The sequence below is a fragment of the Symphodus melops genome, assembly GCF_947650265.1.
Source record: "Symphodus melops genome assembly, chromosome: 10".
NCBI lineage: Eukaryota > Metazoa > Chordata > Actinopteri > Labriformes > Labridae > Symphodus > Symphodus melops.
The window spans coordinates 19,123,571-19,143,390 of NC_136700.1; the positions used below are offsets into that span (position 1 = coordinate 19,123,571).

The following is a 19,820-nucleotide window of genomic DNA, read 5'->3' on the forward strand; positions in this document are numbered from 1 at the left end:
AGGCGTGAGGCCAAAATCTTCTGATTCTTTGAACGAAGTCAAGGGCCACAAACAATCCACTCAAGGGCCACAAATGGCCCCCGGGCAACACTTTGGACACCCCTGTCACAGAGCAATCCTATTAACTTTAACAACAGTTACTGAACGTTCTTGCCAACTGAGTATACTGATTTGTTTAATATTTCACAGGCCAGGGCCAACTAAGATTAAAAGGTCAATGACAAATGAATGCAATTTTGCTTCTATTTTTGAAGCCTTTGTGTGTCTGAATGGTTTAGACTGACTAAATGGAAATACTTTCAATTATTACTGAGAGGCCAGATCAGCTTGCAAAGCCTGACGTGGGCTGTCTTCCTACAAAGCACCTTGAATACAGACAGAAGCAGCTTCACTAAGGCAGTGAGTCAACCTGAACGGCTCATTATAGCAGACAAGGCTGGGGAAAAAGGAGAGAAAGGGCACGATCTACTCTGGATTATGAACGATCATCAGCTGATTCAACATGAGAGCCCCAGTTCTCACGCTCCTGTGATTCGCTCAGATCCAGTTACATGTAGCTGATATACCTGGTCTTGACTGGTTACAGTTTGTTTACAGGTATCATTAAAGATTCAGACTTTTGTAACATCACCTTTTCAATTGCTTGGCATTTTGAATGGAAAGACAACTCTGTGCTGATATACAAAGAGATACAAACGCATCAAAAACTCTGTATTCATTTCTTATAGTTGACAGCACAAGAACAAGGCTGGGCTTATTTGTTTTTACTATGATGGTAGCACACATCATTGGGTTTGGTCTGTCTTGGATTCTCTTGCTCTGTCGGTGTAAAAAAAAAGAAAAAAAAAAAAGAGGGGTAAATAAGGCAAATTTAATTGATGGCAGCCTGCACAGTGCATGTGCCTGCTTCTTATAGGCTCAAGACAAATGCATCCACCACCATTCAATCTAAACAAACAAAGGATAAGCATCATGAACAAAGATCGCTGACTCTGTATTAAGCTATCAGTTGTCTTGAAAGACAATCACTTGCAACAGGAAACACAGCTACTCGGTGTCCAATTTCCTGCAAACAAGAGGGCAAAATCAATCTCTATTTAGCCCTGCTTTTTACCTCATCCCAAAAAGATCAATCATAATTCTCTCCTGTTATTTGTGTCTTCTTAAGCCATACCGTAACTGTAACTCATTGCTAATGTGGGTTTAATACAAGCTTTACCTTTGCTTTAGTGTGTGCCAAGTGAATCAGTTTATTGTCTGTGTCCTAGGTTTCTGCCTGCTTACAGTATACCATGTGGGACTAATTCAGATATCAAACCTAGTTTTAGAGTGCATGCCAGTTTACACACGGGCAGTCTGGCATGTGTTGTATGTTTGTTTGTTATGTTTTTATGTTGTTATGTATGTAGCAGCAACAAAACCTTCTTCCGTGTTGTTCCGCAATACAGAGTAGAGGAGATAAAGGGAAAGGTCAGAACAAGTTGCTGAGCCTGTGTGTTGCAATTCCTACTTTTAGATCAAAGTACTGCAAGTTAGTGTTGTGGTGGTTCACTTTGGCTTTAAGAAGTTAACAAGTGTATTCAAATGATCCTTTATTACAAAGCTGCTCTATACTAACGTGTACAATTAGCTTAAGAGCCAAATATAAAACTCTAATTACCTGACAATGTCTTACAGACGCGCATGACTATGACTTTCATTCCAGTTCACCTAATACACTACTAACCACAGTTTCAAACATCATAGGATCTGCTAAAGAGGGGGTTTTGTTTCTCACACTCCAAAAAGAGGTCGATGGTGCATCCTGCGCAGAATGAAAACAAAACACACTTGTGGTGCAGCAGCTGTATGTGCTGTCATAGTCAAGAGACAGGCTATGCTACATTAGCCTTGCAATGGTGGGAGGACAGGCCAGCAAAGCTTTATATTCACCAAAGAAACAAGTGTATTGTGGGTATTTCGGGAACACACAGAATGAGCAGCAAGTCATTGGAGATGACAGATCCAGTGTGTGCAGGACCTGCAGAAAAACATTACAGCTTAAGTGTTAAACATATCAAACTTGTAGCATCTTCAGGATCACCACCCAATAGTGCTGTATTCAAGAACCAACTAATCATTAATAACTGTAAAACTTCAGTTTATTATTGTAGTCGTTCTTTTTATGAATTGGTGCTATATATGATTCTCAATTTTATAGTTTTTTTTCTGTTTGAAAAGGTACCGACAAATACCATTTATAGAGAATATTCATGTACTTCAACACATAAGTAATGTTATAAAATTCATATTTTGCTTTCCTTGCAATAAATAAAAAAACATTCTATGCACAAAATGTTTGAGGACATTTAACTAAATGAATATTAAATGTGCATTAAATAACTGAAACTGTGGAGCATTCTTATGTTGAATAATCTGCTTTTTAGAATGATCAAAGTTATTTAATGGTGGTGGGGGTTAGTAAATGCTTATTTGGTTTAAGATAAATGTTTTTTAAAAATTAATGTTGAGTATAAGAGAAGCGTATCTATAGACCCTGAGGTGTCAGATTTCACTGCTATAAGAGCAAAACACAGAGGATTTTTTGGAACAACTGCTTTATGCAATAAGAGCGCTTCCAAAAATAATCTACTTCCTACACAACCATTTTTTTTTTTTTTTTTTATTCATAGCTCCAAGAGATTCACGATTTATGTACAACCTACAATAGTAGCTGAGGAACTCTTCAGCCAAATAGGAAAAGGAGCAATTCTACATAGGTTGCAGGTTATCAATGAATGTGGAGGCAGTTCTAGTTCTTCACTTTGTGTCTTTGACAACTTTGTGTATCATTGAGCCATAACATTTGTTTTTTTTTCACAAGGAAAAGGTTCTCTATAATCATCAAGAGGCAAAAAAGATTGAAAAGCAGTAAATGTTCAATATTCAGTCGTGCAGTAAGAGGCTTCAACAAGGTCAGTCAGATGTCATTCCAGTGCATTAACAGATTGGCTGCTGAACTCACATGACCTGACTTATGTGTAGTAGTACCATGATACTCCTATTATAAATATATACTGCACTGTTGTAAGACATCCTTGACAAAGTCAGGCTGTGTGTTTTGTAATTACTAAAAGCAGGATGTGGGAAGTACGAATGTTGGCTGGTGTAATTCCATATAAGAGTGGGCAATAAACTAAAATCAATACCATAACAATGAACAAAAAAAAACAGATTTCTGTGATACCGCCATAACATGTTTAAATACAGATAATTTGATTTTAGCTCATACACAAGGCAACACCTATTAATCAACGTACCAACAATGGGAAGCAGCGTTAAGAAGAAATCTGTGACAGAAACAGTGGCTCAGATTGATGGCAGGCTCCTGCTTGTTTAGCTCTGACTGCTGTCTAACGCGCTCAGATCAAATGGAAACGCTCCTTCTCGTTGTCAGTTGGTTTTAGTGTTCATAATGAAAGTGAATAGTGGCAGAGTAATCAGGAAAACTTGTTTTCTCACCTCTTCAAGTTTAAGAAATTAACGGCAAATAAAGTGGGTGTGCTCACCTGCATCAATCTATTTCCGTTTGTTTAGAATATGGCCTCACTTTAGCTCAGCACAGATTGGTATCTTCATTACAACAGGTCTACCTGCTGAACGTGTACACTCGCTTGTCTCAAGTCCAAGATGATTAAAAGAAGCAGGCTGTGAGTCATGGATAAATGTGCGGCTGTAAATACTGTAACCGGTTTCAGTGTTATTTAAGATCTCAGCTAAAAGCAGCTCAGCTAAAGCTCAGTGGCATATTCACTCCAACTTCACACAACCTTGCAGAAGATAAACAGAACTCTGAACTACAAAGATTCAGTAAGTAGCTACAACTTACTGAGAACTGAACACAGTGACTCGGAAAAGCAGGTTTCTTTGGTCTGTTACAGACAAATGAGTTGAGTATTGCAACCCAGGCTTCTTTACGGGGGAGGAAGGGGTTTGTAGTGCTTTTATATGCATTATAATTATGCAATCACAATATTAAAATTAACACTGTTACTAAAAAAAGCAAAAAAAAAAAAAAGAAGCAGCTGTGAAAAGAATCTGCGATCACATCGGCCAAAAGAGATATCCATTAGCTCTCACCTTGGTAGTGTCATCATGGGAACGTTGATATCGTTTCCAACGGCAACCGTAGATCCCGGTGATACATGACAAACACAGCTGGCGCTCATAGACCTGGAGAGGTTGGTGTTTCACCATGCTCCTTCTGTCAGTCCTGCTTCCAGTGCTCTAACATCCCACTGACTGAAGTACCCTGTGAGGAAAGTAAAATACAAGGCATGCTTTGCATTACTATTGTTACCAACAAGATTACTAAATGTTTACACATACAATTAGGGGGGAAAAATCCATTAAACCAATAGTTAGTTGAGCACGATGTCTGTCCCTTCAATAGAAAGCATACTGGCTTAAATATCTCCATGCTTTTGAGACAGAGCCCAAACCCAACTTAAGTCATGTCAGGCAGCATGTGCATTTCATATCTTCCTTTCATGTCATGCTTGGGCAATAAAAAGATTTGATCAAGTCATCGTATTTGTGGAAAGTAAAATCTAGGTTCTCTTCAACTTACTCCCCTGCTCCCTTTTAGCTCCTATAGTTCCCATCATTCCTCATGTAGTGTACTTTAACTCCTAAGGAGAAATGCAGGGGACTTAACCAATCCTCAAAAGGTCAAATATCAGATTGCTTTTGTTAAATTGTATTGATAAAAATAAAAGTAAAACCGGGTTTTAGAAATTTCAATGTTTTTTTTTTTGGTGGTGGTGGTTGGGGGGGGGGGGGGGGGGGGACACACGCAGAAAAGGATTCTTTAGTAATATCGGTCTAAATCAGAAGTGATCACCATGATGGCAAGAAACAGACTAAATACTGTACCTGTTCAACAGTCAGCACTGACACTCTGCAATCAGCTACAGTAACAATGACGAAATGACAGCAGTGCAGACTGTTCTGACAAGTTCATGTCTCTTACCAAAACTGCAAATCACACCCTAAAGTCTTAAAAGTGCATCTAAGCATAAAGTAAGCAACAACATACAGATTTTATAGATCTCAAAAAGACATTAAACAAATATTATTAATATGCATACACGCATATACAATATTGTGTTTTGTGACATCCTCTTTTCCATGCCGTTTGTTAAGCACTGCTAATATGTACGTGTGACGTTTAGGGGTCTTTCTGCACCTTAACAACACTCTTCCTGCTGGCTCTGGACAGGCGCCCATTAGTATCTGCAGCAGTCCAATGTTTCCTGTTATTAGTCAAACTGCTGTGGGTAGGGCAGACTAAGATAGGAGGATATGATCACCCTGTAGGAGCTCTACAGGGATCTGGATTTGTGAAAACTGCCCTGTGCCTTCAATAAAAAGGGTGACGTGTTCTACTTAATCAATAAAACACATGTATCAACATACAGAGATGAATAGGAGGAAAGCACAGATTCAATGAAGATAAGCTGAGACTATCTTAAATCTTCAATGACAAAAGCAAAATACATGAGCTTAAAAAAAGAATACAGTAAAACATGCCATTTTCAAATACAACCAGTATTATACTTTCAAGGCAATAGCATAAGACACAAATCTGAGGTATCAAGTTTGACTCAGAAGTGATACTTCCTACTGGCAGGGAAATAAATAGCATTAAAAAAAAATAAAAATAAATTATGTTCAGCTTTTAAAGTGCAGGATGTTGAGTCTGTTGATATGTAAGGGGTGGAAAATGTTTACTTCACAGTCATGTCCATCCATGACGAGAGAGTGACACATGAGGTTAAATCATCAGTCCTACGAATTTCCCTGTGAACACTTCCAACACAAATCATTTACTAATATTCAGTTCTTGACAATAAATAGTTAGACCGTGCATTTGAAGGCAGCTGAGGCTCAGTGGTAAAGTCACATTTCAAAAGGAAGGCTGGCAGCCCAAGCTACATGAGCCAAGCTATACTGCTGTAGTGTCCTCGGGCAAGACACTGTGTATGTGTATGAAAGGATGAGTTCGTGTTAAAGGACACTTTATAGAGCATTCTCTGCCATCAGTGTGTGATTGTGACATGTAGTGTAAAAGCATTATAAATGGTCAAAGGACAAGAAAGTGCCATAGCAGTACAGCCCACTGACTCTTTGCTTTTTAGAGGTATTATTCCTTCCCCCATTTGGGATTTTTATTTTGGTTTTAATATGCACTATACTATATAGGTTAAACAAAAAGTATTTGCTCTATTCTTCTTCTTGACGCAAAATATGCCTTTAGATCTAGAGTGGGTCAAACTTTATAGCACTATTTATGATTTTAAAAAACATCAACATTGTTTTCATTTTTGTAAATTCATTATACAGGCTGTTATTAATTATTATACTTTAAATAAATACATTTGCATCCTTCCATTTGTTGTTTTCCTGTACTTCATCCTGAATGTGTGACTCTAATAAGATTAAGCAATTCAATTAACATGTTGGTAGTTTTTAATCCTCTGATTGTTGACAAGGACCAACCAATCCTGACATCATGAACAAAAGACAGAAACATGAAGATTTGTCTGGGCATGTCTTCCAACACACGTGATGAATCTTTGTGTGACTCAGTCAACCTGACTTTGAGTTCTGTCCTGTTGCAACGTGTTGATAAATTATAATGTTCAGGTCTATCCACACTAATTCTTCTGTTGTTACAGCGTGGTTCGGTTTATGAAAGCTGAACGCGCTTCATCATTTTCTTCTGCAGCCTCGAACAACCTTAATGTAGAAATAACACGCACATTCACACGCACTTCTTCATCTGAGTCAGACATCAAACAGCCCTTTAATTCCAACTATTCTATGTGGGATATTATCATAATTAGGCAGAGCAGCAGATTTGTCACCTTGAAATGAGGGTATCATCCATTTTTTACTTGGTAGATAAAAAGCGCCAACCCTCCTCCCAGCTGCATAAAAACGAAAGGAAAGCAGCTGCAATTAATCCCTTTATCAGCCTGATGTCTGAGAAGAAGCTCATCAGTGGAAAAGGACCCAGTGGAGACAATTAATTTTTTAATAAACTGCGAGGCAGAGCCTTGCTGAATACAAGATCTTCAGGAAGAAATTCTGTTCGACCCAGACTCTGTGCTTTTGCCGTCATATTTTGCCAACATGGAATGTGACACCTCAGATCACACAGCTGCAGAAGTGTGACCACCATGTGGGCTGATTCACTGTCTCACAGACTAAAGTTAGCCAAACAGGCTGAAATAAAAGGGTAACCATACATTTAGTGTGACTTTCAAATTAAGATACTGTAAAATAATATATTCAGGATCATCTCAAATACATTGCCCAACTGTGACTGAATAATATTTAGCAAATCAGCTTGGAATTACACTTTTTACAGAGGAGTGTCCATACAAAGTTGTCTGGCTATGCGAGAACAAGAGAAGTGTTGAGGGTGTATGAAAATCCCTAAACAGATGTTTTTTATCTTGTTTTCTGCTGCCTCATTTCCTTCAATCAACGACACAGCAAGGGAAAAGAGTCTGCAGACGAGGAAATGCTTCAGCAGTTTCCTAGCAGAAAGCAGCGTCTGCGTCCGACCAAGGAACCGAGTGAAAGGCCAAGTTAGAGTTTAAGATCAGAGGAAAGCCAAAAATGGAGAGGAGAAGCCCTTTAAAGACAAAAAAACACATACATAACATCCCTTAGAAACAACTGCAATGTCATAACTCTGACCCAAAACAACATCATATAAAAAGGACACAAAACAACATGACCTGTTCATGTAATATGATACAACAGTGTTGCATCTTTTTTCTCAATAAGGGTTAGTTAATAATCTTATTATTCTGAACTTATTTCAACAATCATTTCTAGCAGTGTATTATATTGGATTTCACAGTTTAAGGTGTTTCTTATTAACATCCCACGATGGTGCTAAACAGCTGTAGCTGCACTCGGAACACCACATTTCCTTTTTGAGACCAGTGTACGTTTTTCAAAAAGGAAATGTGTCTTGCAGGGCCGGTTCATATATGAGGTTTACAGAAATAGAACAAATGAGCCTGTCAGCTGCTGCAGTTTCAATCCAGTAGTTCAAAAAAAGGGACTAAATAAAATATCAGCTCATGAACTTCATTATCATGCTTTGGGTCCAAATTACAAATTGAACTCATAATGTTGTCCTTCAGAGCATCTTCAAACAGTCATTTCTGTGTTTGAGTGTAAAGTGAAAATGAACTTGAGCTGATATAGCGCTTTTCTAGTCTTCTAACTACTCACAGCTCTTTTACACTGCATGCCATACCAACACATTCACACACTGAAGGCAGAGGCTGCTATAAAGTAAGACCATCAGAAATAACCAATCCCCTTCATCTGCATTAACACGCCGCCAACGAAGCAGCGGGAGTAATTCGGGGTGAAGTGTCTTGCCCAAGGACACATGGGACATGTTGCTGCAGGAGCTGGGGATTGGTGATCCACAGCCGCCGAGTGAGAGTTTAATGTAAGTGAGTATTACGAGAAAGTTGTTTGTTCTAACTGAATTGAAGTGACAAGGGCTCTTTGTCCTTTTTGCACCGTTGCTATCACAGAAGATAAATCTGATCAAAACTTAAAAAATAAATACATTTGAAAAAACCATGGGAAGAAAGCATCCCTCCAAACTGAACCAATCCTAAAAACTCAACACCAAATAACAAGAGATGTTTGTTAAGCACAGATAATAAACACAGACAACCCACTAATGCAGACTAAGCTCTTCACTGCTTTCTATAATTCTTCTTCCCATGTCATAAAGCGAGGTTAACTTTCCTGAGAAAACAGAAACCTCTCAACATGTTTTTACTGGCTGGATGTAATCATATTGTGTTGAGATGCTTCGGTAAAAACCAAGAGGAAACAAACACCTTACAGCAATTCTTTTTAATGATGTTTTATAAAGTGGGGCGTGAAGGAATAGAATAGGTCTACTGTCTTAAACTAAATTAGACTTCAGATCTGACCCCTGTATCCTTCTTCTTACATCATTATTTAATATTGCCTCAAAATTACCTTTGGTCCACCCTCCTCAATAAAACTGAAAGTAATAATACTTTTTTCAAAATCATGTCAATCCCCCGAACATCTACATCCTGTGCTGTGAGGGTGAAACAGTAATGTATAAAGTTAACTGCATCTAAAAGAACAGACGGTAAAATCACTACATGTAACTTGGATTTCAAAAGGCAATCAATTCAATTATCATGATAGGAAGAAAAAAACAATAAAACAAGGTTTGTTTGGCATGTTGGATTCAGCCTTCAGAAAGGACTACTACAGCAGGGTACATCCAGCATTCATACTTCATACTTCAAACCTACCAAGCAGCTTTATTTGATGACTTTGGGTTAAAAATTGTGTTTGCATGCTTACAGTCTCTTCAGTGCCATCTAAATGTGAAGCTTTTAGCCCCACATTTAATGTTAAAAGCCTGTGCATTACTTAGATAAAATAATGCTGGGCCTGTTGTGCTAATATAAAATGCAACACTTAATAATACTAGGCCAACATAACTTATTAACATCATTCTGACCAAACCACTCCCATGAGTCAGTGTGGCGAAAGGCAAACAATCAGTGGCCACAGCTCCTGCTCAGTCTGACATTAGGATCAACCACTAACAATCCAGCAACTGTCCATCGGCTTCGCTAATTGTTGCTATGCTGAAAAATAGAAAAAGGGGATTTGTGATAGTGTTGAACATCACCGATTGGCCTGTAAGACTTAGGTTAACAGGCTTCGAATAAAATAACTCAGAGCTGTTTCTAGTTTTTTTTTTTTTTTAATTTGTGCCTTTTTAATCAGGGATCTGTCTGGCAATGCATGGCTTTAATGAATATTGACAGATTGATGGTGATATAATCAGAGCCAATAGCCTCTTTACACATGAACTCCTGGGAATTTGTGGATAATTCAGGAGTCCTGACATTTTCCAGAGTTGTCAATCTAATATGTCCCACACAGAGGACAATCTTCTGTGGCTGATTTTCTTTCACTACATACTCGATTCGGTTTAGGTGAGGGGGTACCTGGATAAAGCACGAGGAGGAAGAGTCTTCCATCATTGAGGGTTTCTGTGTTCACACCACCATGTAATGATGTTTCATTATACAAGCGCAATAGTAGAAAATTATGAAGAGAAAACCGAGGCAAGCAGTTAAAATGATAAAGACACTCCACTTGGTGTTAACAACAGCAACACTTTGAGTCTGTGTACTCCCTCACAGTGATTGTACCAGAACATTACCTGCTGTGTTTACACGCTGGCTCACACAGCTCTGGCAACGACTTCTTACAAGGAGACTGGCAGCCTACTTTAAAGTCAAAGTGAACTGATACGGACATTTGTTTTCATACAATAGCAACTGCCAGCATCTTTAACACATGATTGAAACAGTCTTTGCCAGTGTTTGAAGTGAGTTTAGTGAGCTTAAATACAACTGAAGGAAAATACATGAGAATGGGTTTGTATCAACAAGCACACAATACATATGGATCAATGAGAAATCAAGTCAATAAAATAAAAAAAGGAAATTAAAAGATTAATATTCAAGTTTTTCTTGCTCACTAAAGCCTATGGCCTCATGATGAAAACGGTTCGGCACATTCGTGAGAAGCACTGGTGTTAGACCACTTTGGCCTGCAAATGAGGACAGACATATTTCCATCACAATACTGGATATTTGACAGATACATTTCCAAAGCTTAAGAAAAGACAAGAGTATGAATATGATCATGGAACACTGTTGCTTAAGGACAAGCAGCTCATTATTAGCGAAGGATTAATGTTTACTTGAACCTTAACAGCACCTTAAATTATTAAAGTCATTTAAAGTGATTCAATTCAGAAGACACTCTCCAGGGCTTTTAAAAGATGTGAAAACACGTTGGTGCAAAGATAGATGAGACTGAAGGAATATTGATACTATTCAAAATAACAACATACTATGACAGGTGAAAACAGTGGACAACAATAAGCAAACAATGAGCAGCATCAGAAGTAGTTATCCTGTGGGTGTAGGCAACCAGACATCATTTCATCCACGACACTGACAGCTCATCAATTAAAAATATTAGTCTGAGATAATCTGAGGAAAAACTAATCTAAACACATTCCATCAGTATCTCCTATTTAGAAAACAGGAAGCAATAAGAGGAGGAGCTTTACGGTCACTCATTTCATTATTGGAGCATGGCTTAATGTAATGATTGAGGGAAGAAGGGAACCCACCCACTCATTTTAGAACAGAAAAATGGACTGTGGTGTAAGTAGGTCAGGTGAAGAGTGGAGATGTTGCTTTCATGTCCTCTTGATAAAACAATAATAGTCTGAGCTTCAGACATGAAGGTGTGCTGAACTTTACCTTCATCTAAAGAAATGTTTGTTAGAGGGAATGTTTTGAAAGCTGGCTTGATGCTGCAGGGACATTACGTGTCCAATTAGGAGCTCTGAAGGAGCCTTGCTGATGGAGAGGTTTGTCAGCATTGATAGCAAATGTAGTTCTTCTATCCTGAGCAGTGAGGAATCTACAATGTGATTAGATATTAGGCATTAAAGCCAGAGGGCGAAGCAGTCCACTCACACACACATTTAAGGGACGAAGTGGTTCCCCCCCTGTGCAGTCTCTGGAGGTGACAGAGGCGTAACAGGGGCAAAAGACAGTATCAGTGGAGCCAGCGGGGGAGCACAGAACTGTGTGTTTGTATGACAGTGTGTGTTTATGGAGCTCCCACTGTGCCGTGACTATGCAACGCTAACACACAATATGATTTCACAGACGGGGACAAACATAACGTTGCAAAATCAATAAGACGTAAAGACTCCCAAGCATAGTTACAGCACTTACATGTGGCAAATGAGCCACAGGTAGGAATTGTACCCAGGCCGCTCATGTGGAGCCTTCGTATATAGGACACAACCTAACTGCGAGGCCATCTGCGCCCCAGTTAAAACGTTTTCTGCGGAAACACAGTCTGAAAAAAGCCAGAACTAACCTCTCATGACCAAGTGCAGGCATCTGATGGTGCGTAGGCTTGAGTAATTATCACCTATTAGAATGGAAGACACTGATTCTTGTCTGTTTCGTGTATAATTAGCCATGCTGCTGTGTCAACTTTAAGTAGCTTGTGATTCCAGATGTCAATGTAAGAAGGGGGCGGACACAGGGAAAAGTGCCAAATTAAGAGCTAAAAAGACAGCATTCTTTTGCACTACTCACCACTGAGCTATTGGCTTACTTAGCTGTGTATATTAATCATTGTTTGTTTATTGTAAATGTTTAATTTTATGGAGACCACAGTCATAGTCCTTGTATGTTGGAGCATACCTGGCCAATTAAGCTGATTCTAATATAATGCAAAATATTCCCTTACATTAGCTCATTGCTGTTCTACGTTGGAGAAGAGAACTCGACCTGACTTATAAACTTGCACGTTTTTTACAAACTTCTGGAGACTATGAATGACTGTACCAGTATCCACGTAGTAAAGAAGTTGAGAAAAAGTTTAAAAAATCGGGTCAGAGCCATTCATCTTCAGCAACCTTTCGAGATGTTGAAAATATTTGGACTAACTGATAAACTAGCACACATTTCCATTTATCAAGACGTGGAGTTACAATGTTAAAAATGTGAATGCAACTATTTAAAGAAGCGTATAGCAGGCTATATGTTGGAATGGATTAACTTCAAGTAAAGAGTAGAGTTGTTTATTCTCCTTCTACAAAGACATGGTGTAGATTTAGGTGAGAGAAAAACAGACTAATGGCAGCAGTATTTTTTTCTTATATTGTGGAGACATTAACTACTCTAATCTGTCTCTGAATTATTTACCCTGCTATGTCCTAATATGTTCTAATCTTACATTTCAATCAAGAACATTAACCTCCCCCAACCACTGACGACAAGAACAACAAGTCAGAACAGTGTGGGAAGTAGCGCTGATTTATCTCAGTTTGTAGAGCAAGCGATCCACGTACAGAGCCCATAGTCCTTTTTAGACTGCTAGTGGATTGGACTCCCATTTAGCAATCATTTGGTGTAAATCGCCTTTAAAGCTGCTCGATTATAGCAAACTCCTAGTCACCATTATTACACTGTTATTTTTTTAAATCAACATTTCCACAACATAAATATAAACTACCAATAATGATAATAAAAATACAAGTCTGTTCAAATGGTCTTTAGTTCCCTCTGGCCTACTTAATTTGACCACATCATGACCTTAATGAAAATTGGAGAACTTGTATGGTTTATCCTGGTGCCATAAACTCTTTGTCATCATTAGTTGACATCGCACAGAAATACAGTATGTCCTCTACTCTTATTGCTTTCTGAGGCCAGGAGGCAAGGCCGGATTAGCAGGTGAGATCAGGGTAAACCAGGGATAATAACACAAAGAAACAGAACTACATTTCCCAGGTGTAAAATGTTTTAATACAAATATACATGCATGTCTCCTAATAAAATCCTGTCATGAAATAACCTGAAAAAAAGAAACACTTTTCTTAAATGTGATGTGAAACCTTTGACCTAAAGGGTTAATAGTAAGCTTTCTCAGTAACAGAAGTCCACAGTGAACTCTGTTATGGTGGGTTTCACACTGTGGGAAAATAAAGAATAAAAGAAAAGTAAGCATGAGCTGTTTTTTAGGCAATGAGATATTTTTCAGTTTTTTTCAAAGGGGGACCTTCAGCTTTGACAAAATAACTGTGCACCACCAACTGTGTCTGTGAGCTGGACTTTGAAAAGAGTTCCAAACTAGTGAAGAGAGTTAACTCAATGGGCGTTTCCTTGAAGACAACACTAAAGACTCAGCTCTTTCATCAACACCTACGACCTTAATGATGATGATGGTTTTGATATTAGTGATGATGATGATGGTTTATGTTTGATGAAGATGAATTTAAGAAGGTTGCTATACTGATGGAACTCTGAAGAACAGCTGTCAATGGTGTGTTGCCTGTTAGCTGCTCTGTGTCCAATCGGACTGAAAGCTGTTTGTTTGCACTTACTGACGTCGTTTCCTCTTTTCTCGATCTTTGTTTGTGTTGTACCTCTCTGATGTACATCACTTTGGATAAAAGCGTCAGCTAAGTGAATTGTAGAATTGTAGGTTAGAGTCAAAGCAATTTGCATGGGAATTAGCAGATGGAAGCTTAAACCTCCAAGCCTTTATCTTCTTTCATAGACCCAGTAGGCCTACCCAAGCATTTAGATTACTGTCCATGCCCATCCCAAACGATGAGTGCATTTTTGTGCTTCAATGAGTACCAAACAGATTTAGAGCATTGTAGAACTGGGCTGTGCTTGAAAAACATATCGATATGGCAATATATCATCATGCCAATAAGTCAGTCATTGCAGATTTAACTGCTAAATTCCACGAGATGCAAGTTTGATCTGTCTGCAGAAGTGAAAGGTTTTTACTTTAAAAAGGTACAGTATGTAGAATTGCATGCTAATGTTTACATTAAAATATCTAACTTAAATTAATTAACTAAATTCATATTATATATGTTTTTCAGTTGAGTACTTACATTACAGAATTGATGCAGCCAGAAAGCTGTGATTGCAGTTTTTAAAGACGCATCTCCTATAGTGCAGCTTACAATAAAGCTAATAGGAGACAGCAGAAGCCAAACTACACAATGCAAAGTAAATGATGCAAGGTACGCTCCAAATCACAACAAACAAGCATTGATGAGAAAGTACGCGGTGCAAGCGAAACTTAAAGCAAATATTATCGGAGGTTTTGGGATTTTTGAAACACTGAAAAGTTTGGAGTTAGACACAAGTCAAGCAATGTGCAAGCTCTGCAAAAAAAATATAATAATAATAAAAAAAAATCAATTGTGTTGCCACATGGCAAAGCTGAATCTAAATATGACAAGACGCTTTCAACAACAGCTAGGTTAGGCTAACATGGAGCCAGTTAGTGTGCACTCCCAACCAGCACTCAATGATGCTTTCATTTCAACATTTCCCTCAACTTCTTATTGGGCTCAGAAGAGCACAAACACACTTTGATGCTTTATAGGGAAGACTTGCGCCCGTACAGTGTATTTTATAAGAAAGGCCTCAGTCAACTTCAGTCAACTTCAATCATGATGAGTAGGAGTCACGTTATTTTCATTTCATTTTACACCTGGGAAATGTAGTTCTGTTTCTTTGTGTTATTATCCCTGGTTTACCCTGATCTCACCTGCTAATCCGGCCTTGCCTCCTGGCCTCAGAAAGCAATAAGAGTAGAGGACATACTGTATTTTTTTTATGAGGTCTCTGAGTCTTGTGCTGTAAAGCATGGGGTTCCTCAGGGGTCTGTCCTCGGTCCGCTGCTGTTTTCTATGTATCTGGCACCACTGGGTCACATTTTGCGTTCGTGTGGGATTGCTTTTCATTGCTATGCAGATGACTTGCAGTTGTATATGCCAATTGTAGCAGGTAATGAGTCTGTTGCGTCGAAACTTGAGTCCTGTCTAGCTGCTGTTAGAGGATGGTTGTCTTCAAACTTCCTGCTTCTTAACTCGGCCAAGACCGAGATGATGGTTGTCGGCCCAGCAAGACTGAATCATTTGTACGATGGCTTTACTCTGTCACTTGATGACTGTGCCATTTACTGTAGGGACAGAGTGAAAAATCTTGGTGTTGTGTTTGATCAAACTCTTTCTTTTGACCTTCACATTAAAGAGGTGACAAGAGTGTCATTTTTTCACCTAAGAAACATCGCTAAAATTAGATCAATCCTGTCCTTTAATGATGCTGAGACTCTTATCCATGCATTTGTATCATCACGGTTGGATTACTGTAATGTTCTTCTGTCGGGTCTGCCCAAGAAGAGTCTGCGAGGTCTGCAGATGGTGCAGAACGCTGCAGCACGCCTTCTTACTGGATCCAACAGGTATGAGCACATAACTCCGGTGCTCTCCTCTCTCCACTGGTTGCCTGTTCACGCCAGAGCGGATTTTAAAGTGTTACTGCTGACTTTTAAAATTGTAAATGGCTCTGCACCAGCATACCTGACTGGTCTCTTAGATTTGTATGTGCCTGCTCGGTCACTTCGCTCACAGGGGACTGGCCTCTTAGCTGTCCCTAAGGTTCGCAAAAAGACTATTGGTGAGCGGTCCTTTTCATTCCGCGCTCCCACTCTCTGGAACACTCTCCCTGCGGACATCAGACTTTCTTGTTCCATTGATGTGTTCAAAGCAAAGTTGAAGACCCACCTTTTCACTGCTGTTTATGCCTGATGTTTTTAATGATGTGTTATGTCTGTGTGTTGAGCTTTTAAGCTGTGTAAAGCACTTTGTCTAAAAGCGCTCTATAAATAAAATTATTATTATTATTATTATTATTATTATTATTATTTAATCCCTAGTCGTCCATTCCACTAACTGCGTTATTTAAGTAGTTTGCAGATGTAAACCAAAAACGCATTCTGGTAAATACAAATGAAATCATGGTCAAGTAAAACAATCTTTTTACAAGAAATACAGCCAACAAAGAGCTCATTTAAGTTTAAAAAATGAAAAAAACATTGTGTTTGTATGTCTAAGTAGCTCTGGGATTAAACACCGAATTTTGTAATCAACTTTCAAGATCTCCAAGGGCCATAATGTATAGTGTTTAGAATTGTAGGATCCTTAAAACAAAGCCTTTGCTGTTTTTTCAACAATAACAAACACCTGTTGTAGTGTATTATTTTGGTAAATATCCAAAATCAATGTGTATCAGGTATCATTTTAAAGCCCTTTGTATCATGATAGATACCCAGCCCTAATTAAGTCAGAGTTGCAATGTCTGTCAAGAACACTGCAACAGATCGCACAATCCTATCTTATGGCAAATTAGTAAATATTCACGAATATTGCATCAATTATAAGATTAGCATTGGACATGTCTCTGTTGAAAAAGCAGCTTATTAGGGTAAATATACACAGTGTGCACTGATAGTTACATAAGCAAGGCAAAACAACAACAGCTGGATAACAGAATCAATACAATCAAATGGCAGAAGGGGTCAGATTGTCTGCACAGAAACTACACATTGTATTGGAAGCACCTTGCATTAAACTTTAATTCTTTATATTGAATTTATTTAGAGCTCAGTTAAGAATCTGTTGAACTGCGCTTTTAAAAGAGCTGGTTACCAGAAAGTGGATTTCACTGTGTACACAGCATACCACATTCCTCTGTGTTCTGACCTATTACATCTCCTGCCATTCTCCACCAGCCATTTCCCCATATGAAAACAGTCTCTTTGGAGACATCTACAAAGCCAATGTACGGTAGGCCTTTTCAGTAGGGCTGTATATTTTCAAACACAAACTCTTATCAATATACCACTCTCTATCATTCTTATGTAAAGAACTTTAAGAAATGTGTGAGTCATGTCATTATTTTTCCTCAGCTCATTCATCAGTTATAGCTTTTTCTTTAAGTCCCAACTGAGCTTTTAAATGTAAGGACAATGTCTCATCTAACAATCTATAGTTGTGATTCATTTTCATGACCTGAAACATTTCCATGGTGCTTGCTGCTCTTGGGTCAGGAACCCAACTTACTATGCAGAAGCATGTATTGTACAAGCTAAAAAGGAGTTAGGAAATGCAGTGTTCAGCACACTCCACACCAAGGCCCTTCAATCAATTTGTGGATGTTGTATAAAAAGGATGAGAAAGGGAAAGGCCTTACAGTCACTTTTACAGACTAAACTCAGGCTAATTCTTCCAACTGACACCCTGGTCAAACAGGTTCTAATCCCTTAAAAAAAGACTTGTCTACATGCCCAGGGGATGTCAATAAATGTCATCTGTCAACTTAAAGCCTAAGCAAAAACAAACAACTGTTAGCTTTATTACCGCAGGTGTAGTGACAGAAATGGGAAGGTGTTAACCGACCAGAAGGATCTTACACAAAACAAAAGTTCCGTTTTGAAAAAAGCTTTCTATGATTAAAGGTTTACATCTTTACCTGGTGAAACTTCAGCTAATATTCTAAATAAATTCCATACATAACACTTCATGTAATCTGTAAAGGACCAGCATTCCAGGAACACCCAAATAACAACCCTCATCTTCCATGGAAAAATGGTGTCAAAAATCATGCAATTTGCAAGAGTGCGCTGTATGAACACAAATACATACTCCCTCATATTGAGGTACCTATATTAACTCTCTTCAGCTTCATTGCATACAAATGTATTATGGAAAAGGTAAACGAAATAATAAAGGGCGACTAAGTTCTGTAAATCAATCAACCGGCATTACTTCCCCCAAAAGGGGAGCCCTAGCTTTAATGAGATACAACATCATGGGCGTGTCCTATGTATTAGAGTGCACGAGACCACCAGTGGGCAGCTTGATTGTTAGTAAGTGATAAATAGAAACGTGTTAGCTTACCTGTTAGGGCTTTAAAAAAAAACAATTAAACAGCTAGGCTACACTTTATACATATGGTAGGCTACAGCCTACACTAGAACATGTTATGAAAGAACCCGTACTGGGCATGTTATTTAAAAAAAACAACAACAACATACAGGTAACCCCTAATTGAGTCTCCTTAAAACTCCTTGTACACTCACCTGTCCGACGGCTGCTTCCACTTTTCTTTGATTTATGATGAGCTTTGTGGTTACAGGGCAAGGCTGAAACTTGTCTTTTTCTCTCCCAGTGGTAAAAAGCCCTCGAAAGTCAAACTGGGACAACCCGTGTCAAAGGTAACGTGTGGGGTGGGTGGTCCGTAAATGCTGACAGAGCCGAAGTTTTACACCGATAACAAAGGAGAAAAGAGCCGGGTGAGCACGGGCGGGTTTTCAGGCTTCGGTCAGGCTATCTAAATTTGTCTGGTCTCATGTAGCTTATTCAGTAACTCCATCTTCTGTGTTTTTATCCCGTTAGTAGCTCAAGTAAAGCGTGCCTTCTCGTCTATTTTGTGAGCAGTGGTAGGCTACTTTAGCCCGGAGAGTGATTCTATGTAGCCTCCTGAATAGAGGGAGGAGTGTGTGTCGGTCTTTTTTATCTCGAGCCCTCCTGTACAGTGAGAGAGCGTCACCAAGCTGACTTTACTCCTGGTCCGCGCGTTCAGGTCACATGGAAAATAACCGATTTTTGGGTTTCTACAGTTCTTACAGCTTTAACTGTTTGGCCTTTTGCTGTCCTAACATGTGGATTTGATCAACTGGATGATTGTGAGGTTTCTAAGATGTCATAATTACTCATTAACCCTTTTACAGCGTGTAAGAGAATCCGTGGCTAAATTGTGCTGAACAGTCAACATCAGGCAATCATAAATTCCGATATAACGTGAATGCAACAACGTGCCATAATATCGTTTAAGGCTTAAACCAAAAATGCATATCTGTTTATTATAATAACGGCGTAGCCAATGAACTTTGCTGATACAAAAAGATCATTAAAAAACATAGTTTCATAACAAACATAGCACAGACGAAGGACATGAAAGTAATGTTTGTTAGACAATGGAGTATTTACGTACATAACGTTAGAACAGTGTTTCTCCATCTTTTTATTATAACGGCGAAATAGGCTAAGGTGGGTATCTTCTTTTGTTTGATTAAGCACTTTTATTAAAAATGTATATAACTCATAAAATAAATTATCATTTTTCAAATGTCTCATTAACCAGTATGTCATATTGGCCTTTATCACATTTATACATAAAACCACCAAAGCTGCCTTGGCATCTCTCAGTAGGCTAATTTCCAGTTTCAGAAGTGCATCATTTGACAAGCCAACACATGACTCGTTA

The 19,820-nt window shown here is 38.6% G+C and overlaps 1 protein-coding gene across 3 annotated transcripts in view; it reads right to left on the reverse strand.

Annotated features, from left to right (window-relative positions):
- Positions 1-19,100, reverse strand: part of gdpd5b (glycerophosphodiester phosphodiesterase domain containing 5b) — a 39,254-nt gene extending 20,154 nt beyond the window's left edge. For all 3 annotated transcript variants that reach the window (XR_013780029.1, XM_079354706.1, XM_079354705.1), the window contains exons 1-2: positions 18,634-19,100; positions 4,120-4,291 (exon numbers count right to left, since the gene is read on the reverse strand). Coding sequence is in view for 2 of the 3 variants with exons in the window: in XM_079354706.1 (XP_079210832.1) it covers positions 4,120-4,236 (117 nt within the window). In the remaining variant the exon portion in view is untranslated. The remainder of the gene's footprint in view (positions 1-4,119; positions 4,292-18,633) is intronic.
- Between the last annotated feature and the right edge of the window lie 720 nt (positions 19,101-19,820).